Source organism: Carcharodon carcharias, chromosome 14 (genome assembly GCF_017639515.1).
Source record: "Carcharodon carcharias isolate sCarCar2 chromosome 14, sCarCar2.pri, whole genome shotgun sequence".
Classification (NCBI taxonomy): domain Eukaryota; kingdom Metazoa; phylum Chordata; class Chondrichthyes; order Lamniformes; family Lamnidae; genus Carcharodon; species Carcharodon carcharias.
In genome coordinates, this window is record NC_054480.1 from 147,130,629 (window position 1) to 147,150,880 (window position 20,252).

The window sequence follows — 20,252 nt, forward strand, 5'->3', positions numbered from 1 at the left end:
AGGGTTGGTGCCCCTTTTTAAGACATTCTCCTTTTTTATGACGTTTCTCCCCTGAAGAACCCTGCGCCATTCCACTGGCCAATGTTGCATTGAAAGTCTTGTTCTTGGATTCTGTCTTCTATTTTTGTCTGCACCAGTGTTCAGAGAAAAATGTTCTTGGGTTGCTGCTTGACTGTCTACATTTAGCAGTTTAATCAAAACTGTGCAAGATCTTGTAGATCGTTTTTGAAAGCTTTTTCTTTGTTGCTTTGGTTTTTTTTTACTTTGTGTTGTCATTCAGTTGAGCCACGCAATAATTAGGACCATGGTCAGACTAGAGTTCCACCACCCATAGTAAATCATTGCCTGTATTAGCCTGTGCCAGAAGTCAGATTCAAATTTGCACATTCAGCAAATTAAAATAAAAATCATGTAACTCCCTGCAGTGCACACAGTGTTCCAAACTCTCAAGGAAGACATGCTGTAAATATTTGACCTGAGCTAACCAGCTGAGTATCTGTGTAAATATAGAATCACAGTGGCAACTGTAAGGCATTTTATTTTATCGTGTCCGCATTTGTTTTTAGGATGACTGTTGTGTTGAAATTCTTTTGTGAGTTAAAACCGGATTCTGTCTGTTAAGTGGGACCAGTGTGTGTGGTGGTCCAGTTTGGAAACTGGCTCACTTAAGACTGAACGCACTAATCACTAATATGGGCATACTTCAGTTATACAGATTTGGTATAACTACTGCAACAATCCCTTGGGTGTACGAGATAAGTACCCCTTCCAGTTTTTCTTGTTACAAGGTATTCTGTTATAGTGAGAGAGATACTTTGCCACCCAGTGATTTTTTGGGTTACATTCCAGTGTAACTAAACTCCTGAAATTAGAGAGACAAAAACTTGTGTTTATATAACACCTTTCATGACCTTAGCACATTATATAGCCAGTTAGACTTTTTTGAAGTTTTAGACTGTTGTAGAAGAATTGGCAGCCTAGTTGCACACAGCAAGTTCCCATAAACAGCGATGACCAGATTATCTTTTTTTAAACTGGTGTTGGGATAAATATTGGCCAGGACACTAGGAGAAACTCGCCTGCTGTTCTTCAAATAATGTCATGTGATCTTCTGCCTGAGATGGCAGGCAAGACCTTGGATTAACATTTCGTCTGAATGACAGCACCTCTGACAGTAAAGTACTCCCTCAGCACTACATAATTTTTATATTGTTGTACAGTCTTTAATTCTATTAGATTCCACATCTGTGTACATTTTGTCTTGTGTTTCAAGGTTTTCCTTTTAATGTCCTTTTCTTAACATTCAGATTGTGCAAAATTTTATTCCTTAATCTCATTTCTTTTGCAGGTTGGAGCTCATGAAGAAGGCTCAGGAATATCTAGTAATGCTAGTGTTCTGCCTAACCGTGCACTGCCATCACAGTCCACAGCACTGTCGGACCTGAACCGACCACAAGAAACTTACAGTGGTTAGTATGGGCACATTTTAATATAAAACATTGCATTGTGCACTTACTTCTTTAAAGCAGATGTAAATATCAAGAAAATTGTAAACTGGCAGACAGCATTGGAACCCCACTATGATGCATCATGGCAAAGTGAGAGATAGGTTAATGAGTCATCACCTGGTGTTACTGACCTGAGATGTGCAGTTAGGGTATGATGCAGAGATAAATTGATTTACTGCATGAAGGCTGAGTGCCTATGGGCAGCATTCGGCTTCTAGGCTAGTTATAGAGCAGTAATAATGGAGAGGTGGGAGCCAGATGTTTCCCTTGACTGGGTGTATTGTGATCTGAAGAGGAGAATTCACATTTTTAAGCATCACTTCCTGTGCTGTTCATGAATGAAAAATCAGCGCCCGAATAGGCAGCTCAATACAATTAAAGGATGCATTAACAGAGATTGTTAGCCAAAGATATTGCACTGTGATATTGTCCCAATCAAATTGTTCTGATATTTCAATAGGGAATAATGGCTTACCTGTATTTTGTTCAAGAAATTATTGAAGGCAACTAGATGGGATGGGCTTTTGACCAGCTTCAGGTGGTTTATCTCCTGCATGAGAGGCATTTGATATAAATAAAAGCGCTATGTTTTCTCTCTACTTTGAAGGTGTACATGGCTCACACCTCACACTGAAAGCTTTCTCCTCACTTCTGGGATCTGGGAGTAGCCATTGTGTTGAGTTTTGCTGTAGAAACAGGCAGTATATAAAGCAGCAACAGTATTGTAAAGGTCAATACTGCCAACTCCATTGGTCACCGATTCCGAAAGGTCTTCCTTACCCTTCCAAAAACATGCTCCTCTGAAGTCTTGCTTTGCTTGTCTAGCCTCTTTCCCTTCTATATAACCCTGATTATTCTGTTATCCCACCAGTTCTGGATCACATGTAGTCATGTAGCCACTTCCTTCTCAAATGGCTGCACTCTTTAAATAGAATTTGACTGTAAATCTACCTCACTCAGGATTCCAAAGTAACTCTCCCTTAAATTGATAGAATCTGATAAATTAAGTTGACTCTTGCATTAAAACATGGACTCGTAATGTCTATATACATTGCACATCTGATAAGTACCTACTGTATTTGTGTAACCACAATACTTTCATTTGTATGCTCTGTGCAACCTGTAAGATACTACAGCTTCCTTGATCATAACTGAAGTAAAAAGCTTTCTGGCTATGCTGATTATTTTGTTTCCACTGAAATCTCCCATTTGTCAAATGGAAACTTGTTAAAATTCCTTTCAGGGTTGAAATGCCATCAATTGATAGGTTGGAAACATTTTAGTTTTGAAGTTACTAAATGGCCATGCTTTTAAAGTTTGCCCAAATCTGAATCATTACCGAATGCTCTTTGTAAATCCATCTGTGACATTTACCTTTTTTCCTGTTGATAAATTAGTATTTATTTAAATACTGTTGTATTTTTGCTTTGCATCCTATTTTAGGAATGACTGGTGGTCTGCAGAGATCAAGTGTTAGTCAGTCTAGTGCTGATATTAAGCGAGAAGAAAAGGAGGAGGATGAAAATCACAATTCCTCAGGTTCAGAAGACAAGTCAGAGGATGAGAGGAAAGATTCCAAAATGTCATCAAGGGCATCAAGAACAAGGTACTTTTTTTTATTATCCTAGAATATTTTTCCAACTTCCTGGTCTGAATTAAATCTCTTTAAAAGCTACACAATCATATTTGGGTGTATCCTGTTTCATAAATGTATAATTGATTAATTTGTACACTATTGCATAAAAATATGGAAGCTGTAAATGGAAGTGTTTTCCTTTAATCATCCCTCTTCACTCCTTGGAGTCCGTCATCTCCGTGGTAAATGAAAATTTGTGGAAAGTTTGGATAAAGTCGGCAAGACATTGACATGGCTTTCATCCGTATCTATTTTGGCCATATGTATTTTCTGACCAATACAACTGGTGATTTGACAGTAACATTGTTTTGCAACAATTGAGATGCTGTCAACAAAGTTTGATGTGGAAATTGTCACAGAAAATAAAGTGACACTTACACCACTTCTGCAAGGTCGTGCGTGTATATAAAACGTCATACCACTCCCAGTAGAGCCATTTTTTAAAAAATCATTGCAGATTCATGAAAGGTGTTAATTTTGCATTCTTACCAGTGAAATGGTAGGTACTTCTTACTCATTGTGTCTGTACTCCCCAGTGACTTGTTGAATAGTTAGTGTTGACTTGGCAGATTATATACCCAGTATTCCTCAGTTTGATATCTGAATTCTAAATCTTAGCTGGTATGAGAGTCGCAGATCTTATGACTTTTCATTCTCCCTGTTCCATTATCGTTTTTGGAGTGGATCTACATTAGGTTCCTTCAGTTGCACACAAGGGATATTTATGATTCTGTTTAATTCCAAATTTCTGAATTCAGTCATTGCTCGATTACTTCAGAATTATAAAACTCTAGCTGTGTAGCGCAAGAGCTCAATTTGTAAAAATCTGGCAAGCAAATGGAACACTTTAAACTAGCTGATCTTCAAGCAAGGACTTGGCAAACTGAGCTCTTTCTCTTTGTCTAACTCAGCTGGAGCTTTGCAATTAATGAGCATTGCATACACAGATTGAATGTCAAAATTTTGTGTGGATCCAAACCACTTCCTCATCACCAGAAGTGCCTATTTCCACCTCTGACATCACTCAGTATAAAGTGGTGCATTAGTTATAAAATGCTTTAAGACATTCTGTGGTTGTCAAAGACGCTATATAAATGCAAGTCTTCCACGTGAAACCCCAATATCACTAGTGAGAATAGCCAAGCAACATGTGGTCATGCCCAGTGATGATTTATAGTATAATTTCCATGGGGTGAAAGATTGTACATGACGGCCTGTCCATTTCATTGAAAATAAACTTGATTTAACAGCTATGTACTACTGCTTCCAGAATGTTAAGTATAAGGGAGCAGTAATATTACTAGGCAAGACCACAATGTTGCCTAACTACTCATTTTAAGTAGGAAATGTTTTGCTTTTCAATATGAATTAAACTAAATGCAATTTTGCCTTTGACTGCCATGTGGCACTGAAATATTTCCACTTTCTTCATTAAATCAACTTTCACACGTCAACAATTTAAACTGCCATCTGTAGGGTATGGGGAAGTATTGCAACATTGTCCTTTTAAGACTTGGACTGTTTTGGAGCCATATTAATGTTTTCTCCCCAATCACGAGAATAAACTGGGTCAAATTAATTAGCATTTGGAAAATATGAGCTAGTAAATGAAAGTCAGCACCGACTTGTTAAAGTCAAGTCATTTTTGACTAACGATTGAGTTTTTTGATGAAATAATGGAGAGCATAGATGAGGGTACTGGAGTTGATTTTGTGTATATTGACTTTCAAAAGAGAATACACTAATTTTACTTGATGTTTAATCCAGAGAGATCTCATCCAAAAAGGGTTTAAGGTCAGAGGATCAAGCACACATTGGTGCTGTGATGACTTTATTTACTCATGTCAGTATGGACAGTATTACATTTTGTGCAGTGCCTTTTCAGTTGTCTTACAGCCCAAGGCATCTTAATCAGCAGAGACAGTTGGTTTACAGTTTCATGATTTGCTTTCAAACTGAAGGCAAAGCTGTGGGTAATGCATTTTTTATAAGGGAGGAGCACGTCTTATTGATGCTGAAGAATATATAGAACTGGCAGCAGAGTGTGAAAGCAGTTCTGACATGACTTCCAGGGGATTGGGGGGGTGGAGGAGGGGGAATTCCCCAGCCCTGTTGTGCCACAGTGACCATCTTAAACTCCAAGCACTGTGATATTTGAAGAACGGATTTACAATCAAATTGGAATCTGAAGGAATTACGTTGCTGTAATTGAGGTGTGTTTTAATGGAAAGGACTCCTTTTCAACCCCAGTGCTTCAACATCATGTAGATATTACATTTGCTCCATTGGAACTTCATTCCTTTAACCTTACAGATCATAGAATGTCACCACAGATACTTTGAGCAGTGGCATGGTCCGGTAGCAGAAATTGACTCTTCAAGAGAAAGTCAAATTGGTGTAGCAGCTGTTAACTCAGTTGCGGGGCCAATCGGGCAGAGTGCTCCTCCAAGCTTCGATTTGAAGACTCCTCATGAGGCACATGGCAAATGGTCAAGGTGTTCATATTTTCAGTGCTACAACAAGTTGCTTTTTTTTTTTATTCATTCACAAGATGTGGGCTTTGCTGGCTGGGCTAGCATTTATTGTCCATCCCGAGTTTCCCTTGAGAAGGTGGTGGTGAACTGCCGCCTTGAACCGCTGCAGTCCATGTGGTAGCACCTTTTAACACGGTAAAATGTCCCAAACTCTTAAGGTCCTCCTAATGCCATGGAAAACACTCATATTTAATTTTAATGTCAAGTGAAAATTGTTTGTCCATTGGTTCCAGCACATCCAATGCTGCATTAGGGTCTGTGTGTCATTTCCTTATTTGCAATAGTCAATGGGTCAATCGGCTAGCTTGCTGGGGTTCCAATAACACTGGAATGCTTCCCAATAAAATGTATGAAATAAAACTAAATATCTAGTGGGATCCCAGCTTCTTGAAAGGTAATCTGAAAAGTTAAGTAATCGGCATGCCCAGTAATTTGGGATTTGAAGCTCAGATCTTGCACAGCATTGCTTCAATCCCAATTTGATATGGAGTTTATGGTAAATATCTTATCTGTGGAGCTGTTGCATTTCACTGGTCAGGGTTTGTCAGCCTTATTTGGGGTGGTAGATATACCTTGTCTGTTTGCATTCTGTCAGGGCAGTTATAGAATGATACAGCACAGAACAAGGCCATTCAGCCTCTAATGCCTGTGTTGCTTCTTTGAAAGAGTTGTCCCTTTAGTTCCAGTTTTGGAATATTGTGAAATTTCTAACGTGGTTATGGAGAATTACAAATTCTTATATCACTATAGAGTTGAAATTGAAATTTAAGATCAATCAGAAATCTCAGATCTCCCAAAAATAGAAATGTGAAAGTTGGCTTTTGAACAAAAACTTTTGGAATAAAATTAACCGTATCCACTTAAACTTCCAATTAAGTATGTTGTTTCTTACCCAATGTACCAAACCCAGGTCATGTGACAAAGGAACATATTTAAGTACAGATGAAATGTCTTGCAGATGTATCAAAATGTTCCACAAATTTATGTTGCCCATGCTTATATGCAGGTGAAGTGCACAATTATTAAGAAAAGTTTAAGATTTAATGACATGAACCATAATGTATGGAGTTCTTTGTTCAAAAAGTAATTTAATTTACTATGTGGGTAATAGCTTTTATCAGTGCCTATTAAATGATTTTTTATGTAAGGTAAAAGTGAGCCATATTTTTTACTGCATTGCTTATCAAGTTGCAGCCTTCAAAATTATGTGTGAACATTAAAATAGCTTAGTATATTAAAGTGATTAGTAGTCAATGCTTTTGTTGAGTTCAAATATTTGAAATTAAGCATGTGTCTGCCTCAACAACTTGCACTTGTTATTTTGTACTTGAGGAATGTTTTCATTATATTTTGGTCAGTAGTCAAGATGATGATGAACACCTCCCCCCAGAGCAAAAGGCAGAGAGGGAGCGGGAGAGGAGAGTAGCTAATAATGCTCGTGAACGCCTTCGTGTGCGTGACATCAATGAGGCCTTCAAGGAACTTGGACGCATGTGTCAACTCCACCTTAACAGTGACAAGCCACAGACAAAACTGCTTATTCTCCACCAGGCTGTGTCAGTCATTCTCAACTTGGAACAACAAGTCAGAGGTCAGTTGGTCGTAGTGATATCAACTGGCATGGGGCTGTCTGTACTTGTGAAATACAACATGCCTAAAGGCTTATCTTTCCCATTTATCCTGAAGATGTCGATTCTGTTTTACACAACTCTAGCACTTGCATGCATTGCATGCCATTTATCCTAGCATTTTATTTCACAACAAATTAAATATAAAATTATGATTCAGTTTCACATTTGTGCTTTCCTTAACTACTTAAATGGTGAAGGATGGCATGAGCTTAAGGCGTCTGCTTTTAATACAGTTTATGAAACTGTACGTGCAGGCATGCCTGGCCCAGAAGTTTTACCCAGCTTAATTTTGGGGGAACACAATGACTATATAAAAATTTGCCCCAGACTGATGGCAGTTCAAAACTCATTTGCCAAAAATTCACACCTGCTGAGTACACCTCTTGGTGTAGCATACACATGAAGGCTGCAGGTTTCATTCCCAATTAACAGATCCTAACTGAGGCAGCAGCAAGGGCACCACAGTTCACCTCGGTGCCCTTGGACTAGTGAAGGGAGAGGTCCTATACCTGATTGCTGCTTTACACACACGCGCGCACACCTGGAAATTCTGAGAGCAAAGGTTTGGGGCCCGACTGATGAAACGTAGTCAATTGGCCTTCCACAATAAGATAGGCATTTGGGCAAGTTACCAAAGGCCTACTGACACATAAGAGTCACCACCTTCAAATGAGGAGGGGAAAGAAAAAAGGACATTGGAGAAGAAGAGAAGATGCCTCATGGTGTCCTTCATGCATTTGCTGAATCCGTAACCCTATGTTGGACATTACTTCCAGCTGCGCAGTGTGAACATTTCCTCCTGCAAAATAGAGCATTACTGCAAGTTGTGAACAATCTGGGCACAACTTTTTGATCTCTTTTCTCTGCCCCTACTTTAAAAAAATCTGACTGAATTTACCTTCTATATCACAATTGGCCACATTCATATGTGGCTGTACATATGTTGAGCCTAATTTTGAAGAGCAGTAATTGTTAATTACTCTTCTAGCTAAATTAACACACCTTTCATCAGTTCTCAAACATTTATAAAACCTGTGAAATTCCAAGACTAAAACCAGGAAAGGAATGACTGCGTGATAATTGTAGTCCATATAATTGAATTGCATTCAGCCTCAGTGCTTTGAAGGTTGCCTGAAGGGTAACCTGGAATCCTGGGTACTCCTAACCATCTTTGCTTAATTGCTATGTATTTTAGTATTTCTGTTGCACCTTTTTAGAGGTGTTCTGAATCTGGAGAATATTTTCTATCCACCTAGCCTTGCACCTTGCTTCTGTGTTCTTCTTATCTCCTCTCCAGCTCTCCAAATTAAGTGCATGCCATGTGTGGACATCCTGGCATACTTGTGCAGTTTAACATTTACTTTGCAGTTCGCTATACAAACTTGGATTCGGGAGTGTTTCCACACAGCCAGCTTTTGCTCTTAGTCATGTTCTTTTGTCTAATTTCCGTAACACGTTTTCTGCTTTCTTGTTCTTGGCTTGGATGGTCCCAAGCTGTGGCTACTCACTGGTTCCATTCTGACCTCGTACTTGCTGCTTGGCAGTGTTCAAAGCAGGAAATTGATACAAGATGTAAGAATTATTCAATCTGACATGTCTGGCAACTCTGATTTTATTACTGATAACTACAATAGTTCCAAGTTCTGATTTACCTGGGGTTCTGGTTCTCTAAAGTGTTAGGTTTGTACAACTAACCAATTTATTGGAGTTTTGACCTAACCAGCCCCTGTCTAAATTACAAAAACATGCCTCAAGTTTCCTGTAATACCCCAAGTATTAAAGGTGAGATATAATTCCTAGTTGGCCTCACTTTGCACACGAGGTAAATAGCAGACAGCCATTACAAAATTATAATGGATAATACAAAAATGATCAAGGAAAGATAGTGGGGATGGCGGGGGGTGGGAGAAAGGGAACATGAATACAAAGAGTAAAGAGCTATGTTGAAAGAAAAATCCAGCAATACAAAGTAGTTGAGTTTGAAAGACAAAAAAGGATCAAGAGGAATGAATTGGCTAGTACCGCCGCAAGGTGTCAATACAGATTAAGGAAATGGTTCTTGGATTTATAAAGTTAGATCGAGTTGTTGGAAATTTTGGACTTTCTGGGATGCTGGTTTGTTTTAGCTATTGCAATGGAAGAACTAATTTTGGCAACTAAAAATCAAGTTTGAAGGTCCTGTAATAAAAACAGAAAAGCCAAATTTGACAATAATTCGACACATGAGGAATTGGACATAATTATTAAGAGCAGTTTTTAAAAATGAAGATGCAGCTGTAAGTAAATTGCCTTTAATTTGGGGAGAATTTAAGTCTGAGTGCTACTTAATTTTGTACATTTATTTTCAGTTTACAAAATGTGCACTCATTCTGGATTGATTCCAACCCTTGCAAAAGAATCTGAACGATTATGGAAATAAATTAAGCAATATACAACAGCTGCTCTTGTAAATTTATAAAGATATGTAGTTAGGTCTGAGACATAACCTGGCAACTCCTTAAGGTTATATAATCTCCCGTACCTATCTCATCTAGCAGTTTGCTCTGGGTGTGACAGTTTATTGCTTCAAATATTAAAAGGCAGTGTATCCTTTTGTTGGCTTCCTTAATTATATCCATTGACCACATTTGTATGCATTACTTTGGCATCTCACTCCATTAAAGTTAACAAGTTCAGAAATTTTTTTAAAACACGTTTGACCACCTTATGAAGCTTTAAACCTGAAGCTACATAAAGGTGCATTTTATTGGATAGGTTTGATAGCATTCATATCATTATGTGCCTGCAAAAGGATTACAACAGCTTTAAAATTGCCATCCCGAACTAACACCTGTTGGCACTGTGAACTCTGCAGTACTGATGAAGGCTTTACAGGTGAAGAAAAAGAGATGAAGGACCGTGAAAGGCGAATGGCAAATAATTTGAGGGAGCGAATTCGCGTCAGAGACATTAATGAGGCTTTCAAAGAGTTGGGCCGCATGTGTCAGATGCACTTAAAAACTGATAAAGCTCAAACCAAACTGATCATCCTGCAGCAGGCCGTCCAGGTCATTCTCTGCCTTGAACAGCAAGTACGAGGTAGTGTACAGTAACTAATTTTGTATGGAGAGCAAACTTTTCCTGCCGTTTTAAATGTGTTGTACTGATTGATTACCACCAAGAACCTTTCTAGTAATTGGAACTAGTAACCTAACCTTTAGAAATATATCTGTGAATTAAGTTTAATCAAGTTTGATTTTTTTTTGTAGTACACTTTTATAAAACCCTTTTCTCACTTCATTCTAATTTCATGAACTTTGGTAAGTCTGGAATTGTAGAGTTTGTACAGGTGCACATGCACTTTTTAAATTCAGTACTTGGTTATGAATTGAGGCTAGTCATTTGCTAAAATCTGTTACAGTAAATCTCACTTTTGAACATTTAACTGTCATGTAGACAAAATGCTTGAGTAACCAATTAGACTTTCTTTTCAATTTGGAAACTTAAGGTGTAGGGCCAAGGGCTAGAATGCAAGACACCACCAAAATTGGGGGGGGGGAGTAGGAGTAGGGGAGAAAGCAAGGTAAATACAGGAAGTAGTGATGGATAATACCAAGCTTGGATTTTTTGAAATCGGAAGACTAACAAAGGTGAAGTATTCCTGGGATCGATGAACTCTATTTCAACATAGTGTGTCTATGTGTTATTAATTGCATTAAGGTTTAGTGGCAATTACATTGGTGAACAGGTGATGGGCATTTGTACACCTATAAATAGGGATAGCTGGGACACCAGTAGGGGGTTGGTGTCGTGTTGACTCTGAGCTAAGTCAGTAAACGCCAGCAAAGAAAGCAATTTTAACTTCACCAGTCGGTCTCAATCCGATTAGCACAGTGTGGGTGCAGAACTTAAGATCACGTGCAGCACAAAAATTGTTTGCTTTTGTGTGCGGAAAATCTTAATGCTGTTCTCCTTCCTGTACCCAACCAGTAAAGCAAATGCACTGTGTTAACATGCTTTCTCTGCTCAACTTAAAATTATCTGAATTTGAAGTGGGGGAAGGGTACGTGCTTGGTTGTAGTTTGAGAAGGAACCAGGACCTAGCCAGGAGCAATTCCCCTCTACTTCTTCCCAGAGTGATGATTTATACTGGAGTATGCTGGCACTTCTGGAAACGATCTTCGAATATTTCAACCTATCTGAACCTGAACTTGGCCAGATTCAGTTTTGCCTTCATCTGATCTCCACGCACACGCTAAGTTAAGTTGAAAGAAACACTTCTAAAATTATGACTTTACAATGGGAGCATTCTAGAATGGAGGATCAGTACCAAAATTACATTCACAATTCAGCGGGAGTTGATGGCATAATGGTAATGTCACTATGCTAGTAATCAGAGGCCCAGGCCAATGCTCTGGGGACATGGGTTTAAATCCCACCAAGACAGCTCATGGAATTTAAATGCAATTAATAAATCTGGAATATAAGCTAGCCTCGGTAATAGTGACCACAAAACTATCATCGATTGTTGTCAAGACTCTGGTTCACTCATGTCTTTTATAGGGAAGGAAATCTGCTGCCCTTACCTGGTCTGGCCTACATGTGACTCCAGAATCACATCAATGTGGTTGACTCTTAACTGTCCTCTGGAATTTTCTGTTCTGGGCAATTAGGGATGGGCAACAAATGCTGGCTTTGAAAACACAATATACTGAAGACCACTGTGAAAAGCATCATATGCACTGCACATAATGGAGTAATCTCTGAGGTTATTTATTTTCTAGGATTGTTATACTTATTAATTTTTCATTTACTCACCATATTTAGAAATAGCTTATGAAATGTTTCAACACTGCACCGCACTCCTGCACCATTGAAATACCGGGGTTGTACTGCTCCTACCAAGACAGAATACAGAATTGCTTCGTTCAGCTCATCAAATATTGTTATGAAAGTGTATCTATGTAAAAAAAAAAATAAGTATTCCTTCCTGATTGTGCAATAGATAGATGAACTTTGTGGTATGGTATTAAACCATACAAGTAGAAAAGAATCTGAGTTATATCCCTGGCCTGAGATGGGTTTATTTCATTTTTATTCATTCACAGGATGTGGGCATCACTAGCAATTGCCCATCCCTATTGCCTTTGCAAAGATGGTAGTGAGCTGCCTTCTTGAATTGTGTGGAAGACCAACAGTGCTGTTGGGCAGGAACTTCCAGGATTTTGATCCAGTAGCGATATATTTTGAAGTAGGTCTGGTGAGAGTTTTGGAGGGGAACCCTGAGATGTTGTGACCCCATGTGCCTGTTGCCTGACCCTCTGCAAGATAGAGGTTGCAGGTTTGGAAGCTGCTGCCAAAGAAGCTTTGGCAAGATGTTGCAATGCATATTGTAAATAGTACGCACTGCAGACATGGTGTGCCAATGATGGGCTGCTGATCAAGTGGGTGCTTTGTCAGGGATGGTATCAAACTTCTTGACTGTTGTTGGAGCTGCACTCATCCAGGCAAATGAGGAGTAGCATGGATAGAGGATTGTCTAACTAATAGAAAACAGAGTTGGGATAAGGGGGGCATTTTCAGGATGGCAACCTGTAACTAGTGGAGTGCTATATAGGGATCAGTGCTGGGGCCACAGATATTTACAATATATCTTAATGACTTAGATGAGGGAAGTGAATTTACTATCGCCAGATTCTTGGATGATACAAAAACAGGTGGGAAGGGCAAGAGGTGAGGATGACACAAGGAGTCTACAGAGGGATATGGACAGGTTAAGTGAATGGACAAAAAAAGTGGCAGATGGAATATAATGTAGAAAAATATGAGGTTATGCACGTCGGAAGGAAGAATAGAAAAGCTGAATATTATTTAAATGGAGAAAGACTGCAGAAAGCTGCAGCACAGAGGGATTTGGGAGTCCTAGTGCATGAATCCCAAAAAGCTAGCATACAAGTTCAACAGGTAATAGGGGAGGTGTTTGGAATGTTGGCCTTTATTTCAAAGGGAATGGAGTATAAAAATAGGGAAGTCTTGTTAAAACTATACAAGGCACTAGTTAGGCCATACCTAGAATACTGTGAACAGTTTTGGTCCCCTTATCTAAGGAAAGATATACTGGCATTGAAGATAGTCCAGAGAAGGTTCACTAGATTGATTCTGGTTATGGAGGGATTTTCTTATGAGGAGAGGTTGAATAGGTTGGACCTGTACTCATTGGAGTTTAGGAGGATGAGAGGTGACCTTATTGAAACATATAAGATTCTTAGGGGGCTTGACCGGGTAGAAGCTGAGAGGTTGTTTCCCCTTGTGGGAGAGTCTAGGACCAGCCAGCATAATCTCAGAGTAAGGGGGTGTCCATTTAAAACAGATGAGGAGGAATTTCTTCTGAGGGTAGTTTAGTCTGTGGAGTTCTTTACCGCAGAGGGCTATAGAAACTGGGTCATTAAGTATATTCAAGGCAGACAGATTTTTAATCAGTAAGGGAATCAAAAGTTATGGGGAGAAGGCTGGAAAGTGGAGTTGAGGATTATCAGATCAGCCATGATCTCATTGAATGGTGGAGCAGACTCAATGGGCCGAATGGCCTCCTTCTGCTCCTACCTCTTATGATCTTATTATTTCATCTCACACTCTTGATTTGTGCCTTGTAGATGCTGGATAGGCTTTGTGGAGTCGTGAGGGGAGTCTGTACAGATTACCCAACGTCTGACCTCCTCTTGTAGCCACAGTATTTATGTGGCTAGCTGAATTAAGTTTCTGGTCAGTGGTGACTCCAGGATGATGTTGGTGGGTGATTGGTAAGGTTGTTTTAGGAAAGGTTGATAGACTTTCTAGAAGTGGCCATTGTCTAGGACTTGAAGCATGAATGTTACTTGCCCTTTATCAGCTCAAGCCTGAAGATTGTCCAGATCATGTTGAATGCAGGCATGGACTGCTTCATTACCTGAGGAGGTGCAAATGGAACTGAACACTGCAATCATCAGCAAACGTCTCACTTCTGACCTTATGATGGAGGAAAGCCTATTGATGAAGCAGCTGAAGGTGGTTGAATCTATGACTCTGCCCTGAGGAATTTCTGCAGTGATGTCCTAGGCTGATTGGCTTCCAATGGCCACAACCATCTTCCTTTGTGCTAGGTATGACAGCAGCCAAAGGAGAATTTTCCACCTGATTCTCATTGATTTCAATTTTACTCAGGTCCCTTGATGCCACACCAGATGAAATGCTGCCTTGATGTCAAGGGCAGTTACTATAACTTCACCTCTGGAACTCTACTCTTTTTTGTATATGTTTGGACCAACATTGTAATGAGCTCTGAAGCTGAGTAAGTCCAGCAGAACACTGAGCATCATTGAGCAGTTTATTAAGTGTTGCTTGATAGCAGTACTACTTTCACCTTCCTTTACTTGTACTGGGATGATTATTGGTCAGATTATATTCGTCCTACCTTTTTTGGGCAGAACGTAGTGAACACTTTTCCACTTTGTTAAGCAGATACCATTAATTGTAACTGTACTGCAATAGCCTGGCCAGCAGCTCAGCTCGTTCTGGAGCCACAAGCCTTCAACGCTACAGATTGGATATGTTTTTGAGGCCCAGAGCCTTGGCTCTGCTGTAGCTAATGCACTCAAGCCATGTCTAGATAGCATATGGAGTGAAGAAAATTAGTTGAAGACTGTCCTCTGTGATGGTGGGGACCTTGGGAAAAGGCTGAGGTGGATCATCTATTTGGCTTTTTTTTTGGCTGAAGATGGTTGCAATTCTTCAATCTTGTCTTTTGCATTGATGTGCTGGACTTCCCCATCATTGAGAATGGGTATGGTTCATGGAACCTCTTCCTCTTGTTATTTGCTTAATTGTCCATGATTCACAACTGGATGTGGCAGGACCTCAGAGCTTTGATCTTACCTTTTGGTTGTGGGATCACTTAGCTGTTCAGAGCTGTGTATTTGGTTTTCCATTTCCTAACTCTGAAGTCCCTGCTTCTGATAATTATCTGGAGACCCTTGCAGCAAAATGTATCCATCGGCATCAGTTGTCGGATTCAACCTGCCTGACATGCATTATCTCCTACTGTTGCCAAAGTAATTTTCTGGATTCCTACTTAAAATGAAAATTTATGATTACATACAGTGGCCTGCCTGTGCCATTGAAACTATACTTGGAAAGAAAGGTTCAGTTCCTTTTCCATTAAAGCATTTAGAAGGCTTTGAGTGAATCGATTGGATATGTGAGAGTGTTAATGAAGAGTAGTGTTTAATCTGAGGTGCAGCATTTAAATAGATTATATATAAACTGCTGGAAAAACATTTTCAATCCAACAAATGGATTGTAAAGATAGTTTCAGGAAATAACAAATGGTTTGTGTTGTGATTTTTGGGTTACTCTTTCACAAATGGCCAAGATATTGTAGTAGTAATGATGGCAATACTATCAGTGTTTGTCATCATAACTCCTTTGAAGTTGACAACAACATCTGAAATCTGTGCTTACACAGTTCAATGCTGTCAGTGATTCTCCACTTCTCTGTCGGGTGTTCTGCTGACATCACTATAGACTGCAATCAGTTAGAGGTCAGTAAATTAATAGAACCTCCCCTTTTACTCTGTAATATTACTGTTTTAAAAGCCCCCTTTAAAAAGTTACCCCTTGCTAATGAAGTGTAACTGCATTTTTAATAGCATCGCTAAGTCATAACTATTGCTGAAGAATCTCTTTGGCTTTGCAAAACTAATTTTCTCTTTGTAATGCCAGATTTTTCCATTGTGATAAAAATTCCAAGTTTTTATTATTTTTAAAGTTTGATATTTCAGCTAATGTAAAGGCTCCAATCATTAATAATGTGAAATCTGTAAAAACCGAGGGTTAGTGGGTTCATTTTACTTCCTGATTGTCTATTTGTGACAATACTTCAAAGCTGCTTACCACAATTGATGACATCACTGTTGCTGGATGCCTGGAGGATTCCCCTTTACTTGGCACTAGTTTCAAACTAACATTAAAAGAAAAGAAATCAATGCCACAGAGATGGCTGGAACTTTGAGCGGCTTTTCTTCAAGGTCAGCAGCAAGTACTGTTGCTTTGCTACTGACTACAATATCTGGGCTGATAATTTTGTCCTGAATAAAAGAACAATTATATGCTTTAAAAACATTTTTGAAATGTTCTGCACTTTTTTGTATCACCAATCACTGATCTGACATGTTTTTCCTTACAAATTGTATGCTTGGTGCAGGTTAAAACAGTTTTATTGCTTCCTGTCACAAATTATATGAAGCAGAATAATGCATTGAAAAGATTTCAATTATGGTGTACAGTTCTTAATAGGTTTTGGATTTTATTTGAACGTTTATACATTTTTAATTTTGTGAAAGGAGATGGATTGTAATGAAGAATATATCAAAAGATTACTATCTTGATGTTTCTAACGATTTTATTATGGTTTGTGTTTTTTAAAATTATAAACCTTTCTGTATTGTTTTGTCTCTAGAACGTAATTTGAATCCTAAAGCTGCTTGCCTTAAGCGAAGGGAAGAGGAGAAGGTATCTGCAGTAGTAGGAGAGCAGCCACTGCCCCTTTCAGCTGCACATCCTGGTTTGGGAGATAATCACAATGCAGTGAGCCACATGTAGGAGGTAAAGATGCCAATCTGTAGAAGCTAGAATATGAGGGAAACCAATTTTAATACATTTGAATAAAAGTTATAAGTAATCTAAATAGGTACAACTCAGTTCAAATATCTGATTATATGTATTTATTTATCTTTAAGCTCTCCACTAAATAAACGTTTCTGCTGAAGGGCTCACTGATAGGGCAGTAACTATTGCACTCTTGATATAGAGTGGATCTCAGGTGGTCAGACTCTGCTGTTTGCCTTGGTGTCTTCTGGGGTTAGCAGGAAAAAAGTTGGCTAGGCTCTTTGATCCTGATGACCGATCTAGTGGCCTCTGCTATAAAGTGCGTTGATAATAGGATTGGGCAGCACCACCTTTTGGCAGCACATCCTGCTGATACTTACTGGCTCGGCTCATACGCAAAAAAAATCACCCTTAGATTAAATGCCAGGGATCTATTGGTACCTTTTGAGCAATATTCCAGTATGAGTCACTGCCTTTAAAGGAAGAGGAAAAACAGGAAGCATGTTCTTATAAAATGAGTTTTATATCTTAAATTAATGTATTTTCTCTCCTTTGGAATATAACATTGGGTGATACTTTTAACCCTGATAAAGTAGTACTGTCAGTGTTAAAAATACTGTCTAATTTGAATTTGTCCAGTCCCAGTCTAACACAATAAGCAGATTTAAGTAACTAGGAATAATTTCCATTTTGGATTTTTTTTCCCTCATTTATCCCCTGAAACCATTTATATTGTCATTTCAATGGCCTTCCCCAATAACTTATTCCATAACTATTATTTGTGTTGTTTTAATTATTTTGTTTGTTCACTCCAGTATTTTAAATCTTCATCACAATGGACCATTTCCCTTGATCAGTTTTGCCCATTTAGTTCATAATGTTGAAAGCTTCAATTGGATCGCTTTAAAAGTGTCTTTCCAACGAAAAACACGACTTCCCTTTAATTCCTATTTGTGTAGAATAGATAATTGCACAATATATTTTCAATAATTTGCTGTGAATTCATCATAAATGAGCATTTTGTGGAGAATTGGTTTTATTGAGCAAGAGATGTCTTTATGCATAGATTTTTATATAGTGCTAAATGAGTGTAGATAATTGTGTATACTGTGCATAAAGTAAAATATTCTAACAATTAATATTTTCCCCCCCACAGCTCCATCTGCCTGGTTTAACTGAAGGTGGTGAGCAAGAGGGACACGTCATGTCATCTTTCTCTTTAAGGAAGAAACCTTGTTCTGCCAAAAAGATGATAAACTGACAAATCCTTTCTGGATCAGAATTGCAGATGTGAACATATGCATTTGCTGTATCTATCTAAGAAAAAAAGGGGGAAAGTCGTCATATATCATTGAAGTACTGGATCTCTGTGCTGCAAAAAAGGTTTTTTCTACAGCCCAAAGAAAAAATCTTCCCCACAGTGGAAAAAAGGAGTTAGTGCCTAAGCTTATTTTAAATCCCAGTATGTTTTAATGAAACTTGCAAGGATGTGAGGTTGTTTTGGAACAAAATTTCAAAAGTCCTTTTTTGCTTGTTTTGTAAGCAATTGGTCTTATTGTTTTAAAAAGAGAACTTTTGGTGTCCTTGGTTTGCAGCATTCCCAGCAAAAATATTTGTCTTACTCAATTGACACACAAGCGACCACTCCATGTCTCCCTGGTAGTTGGCTGGGAAGGATTGTTAGCCAACGGACAAAATATTCTACAGACCTTCTCTTGCCCTGCCTTTACGATCAGGTATATCTGGAGGGCCAACATAATGAGTGCATTACAAAAGCTAGTTCATTCATTTGTAGGGAGTTATTTTATGTAAAATGAGCAAAACTATATTTTTGCATTATTAGACTTTACATTGTAGTTTTTTAAGGTAGCTGGGCATAGTGTGTACTTAGAAATTGAAAAGTCTGTGAAGGCTTTCATATTGCAACAGGTAATGTTGCAGATTCTAGGTATTGTATGACCATAGTTTGTCATGGACTTATTCAAGAGTGGGAAAAAATTCCACCTTTTGTAGGATTCCTGCACAATGAACTGTTTAAATGTTTAAAATTCATATGAATTGGTTGTGGAATCTAATAAGGATGTGAGCAACTTGCGTTATCAGTGGCTTGCATTATGCCAAGCTGAATTCATTTCTGCAGCAGCCTGTGTACTGTGGAAACGAACCCATTACAAATAAAACACGGAATCAGTCTTCCACTGAGAACATATTCACAGACTTTCACCAGCCAAGCAGAAGACACAGTACTTTTGACATAACTTTTTTTTATTTTTTAAAAAAAAAAGATGTGAACAAGTGGAAAACGGGCACCGAAACCGTGGGACTGAATGAACAAAGTTTTTGACATTTTAGGGTAAAATGCCTGACATTTCTAGAACTGCATTAAATATTGTGCAGTGACATTTCTCAGCTCATTTTGAGTATTGCAGATGTATGTAATAGTTAAAAAAAAATTACGTGGCCTTTTCATTCTTGTACTTGTGATGCAATGTGAACAGAATGAAAAATGACCAGTGCCTAACATTTCATTAAAAGCCTCTTTTTTGTCTAGTGCTTTTTTTGCTAAGAAAAGACTTGCAGTATACCCTTACAAAGTGAAATTTAAGGAAAAAAGTTGGCTTATTTTCACAACAGCGATCCTTTTATACCATAAATCTTGAAAATGTCTTGGATTCTGAATGTTACTTTTTGTAGATTTTTACTCAATGTCTGATTCCAGAAGTTTATTTTACTACATTTAGGTAAGGCTTCTTCTAGCACCCATACAGTACTTAAATGTTGCACAATTAGATTTCTGATTGTGTTGCTGAGTGCCTCAAGTTCCTTGTGTTTTTTTTTGTATTTGTACAAGCATCAAAACAGCTGGCTGGAGTATTCAGAAAAGTAGTTTGAATCATTTCCTTTTGTCTTAGTAGCTAATGAGAACTGTCATGTATATAACAGTAATGTAGCAATAAATGTGCCATTTTTATAACAGGAATGCCCCTCCTTTTTAATGTCAGTTTAATCTTGTATACCCAATGTCATTGTAATAAAGGGTTTACCTTAAATTTAAAGAAGCTTCATTTAACTTTTTCACTGTGTAAATTAGCAAATATATATTGGAAAAGTGTTATTTACATCTGTACCCTTTACTTTCACTTTTTATCTTTTTTTTTTAGAGAATAAGAGCAAAAAGTACCCCATTCAAAAATGTTTTTCTGGCCTAATCTCAATGATTGCATTAACTGGCAACATGCTTTCAGAAGTTTGTAATTACACCCATTTGCTCATTTGCAACTTTTTGTACATATTGACTGTGTCAGTTATGACTTGTTAATTG

General features: G+C 38.3%; 1 protein-coding gene across 10 annotated transcripts in view; it reads left to right on the plus strand.

Annotated features, from left to right (window-relative positions):
• The window catches only part of LOC121286814 (transcription factor 4-like), a 126,814-nt gene extending 106,828 nt beyond the window's left edge, over positions 1–19,986 (plus strand). For 7 of the 10 annotated variants that reach the window (XM_041203866.1, XM_041203870.1, XM_041203867.1 and 4 more), the window contains 5 exons: positions 1,349–1,469; positions 2,952–3,114; positions 7,037–7,269; positions 16,782–16,927; positions 18,087–19,986. In XM_041203866.1, the coding sequence (XP_041059800.1) occupies positions 1,349–1,469; positions 2,952–3,114; positions 7,037–7,269; positions 16,782–16,924 (660 nt within the window). In that variant the 3' untranslated portion in view covers positions 16,925–16,927; positions 18,087–19,986. Of the gene's footprint in view, positions 1–1,348; positions 1,470–2,951; positions 3,115–7,036; positions 7,270–10,163; positions 10,388–16,781; positions 16,928–18,086 lie in introns of all 10 variants that reach the window. The other 3 variants (XM_041203871.1, XM_041203868.1, XM_041203865.1) reach the window with 2 other exon arrangements.
• The last annotated feature ends 266 nt before the right edge of the window (positions 19,987–20,252 follow it).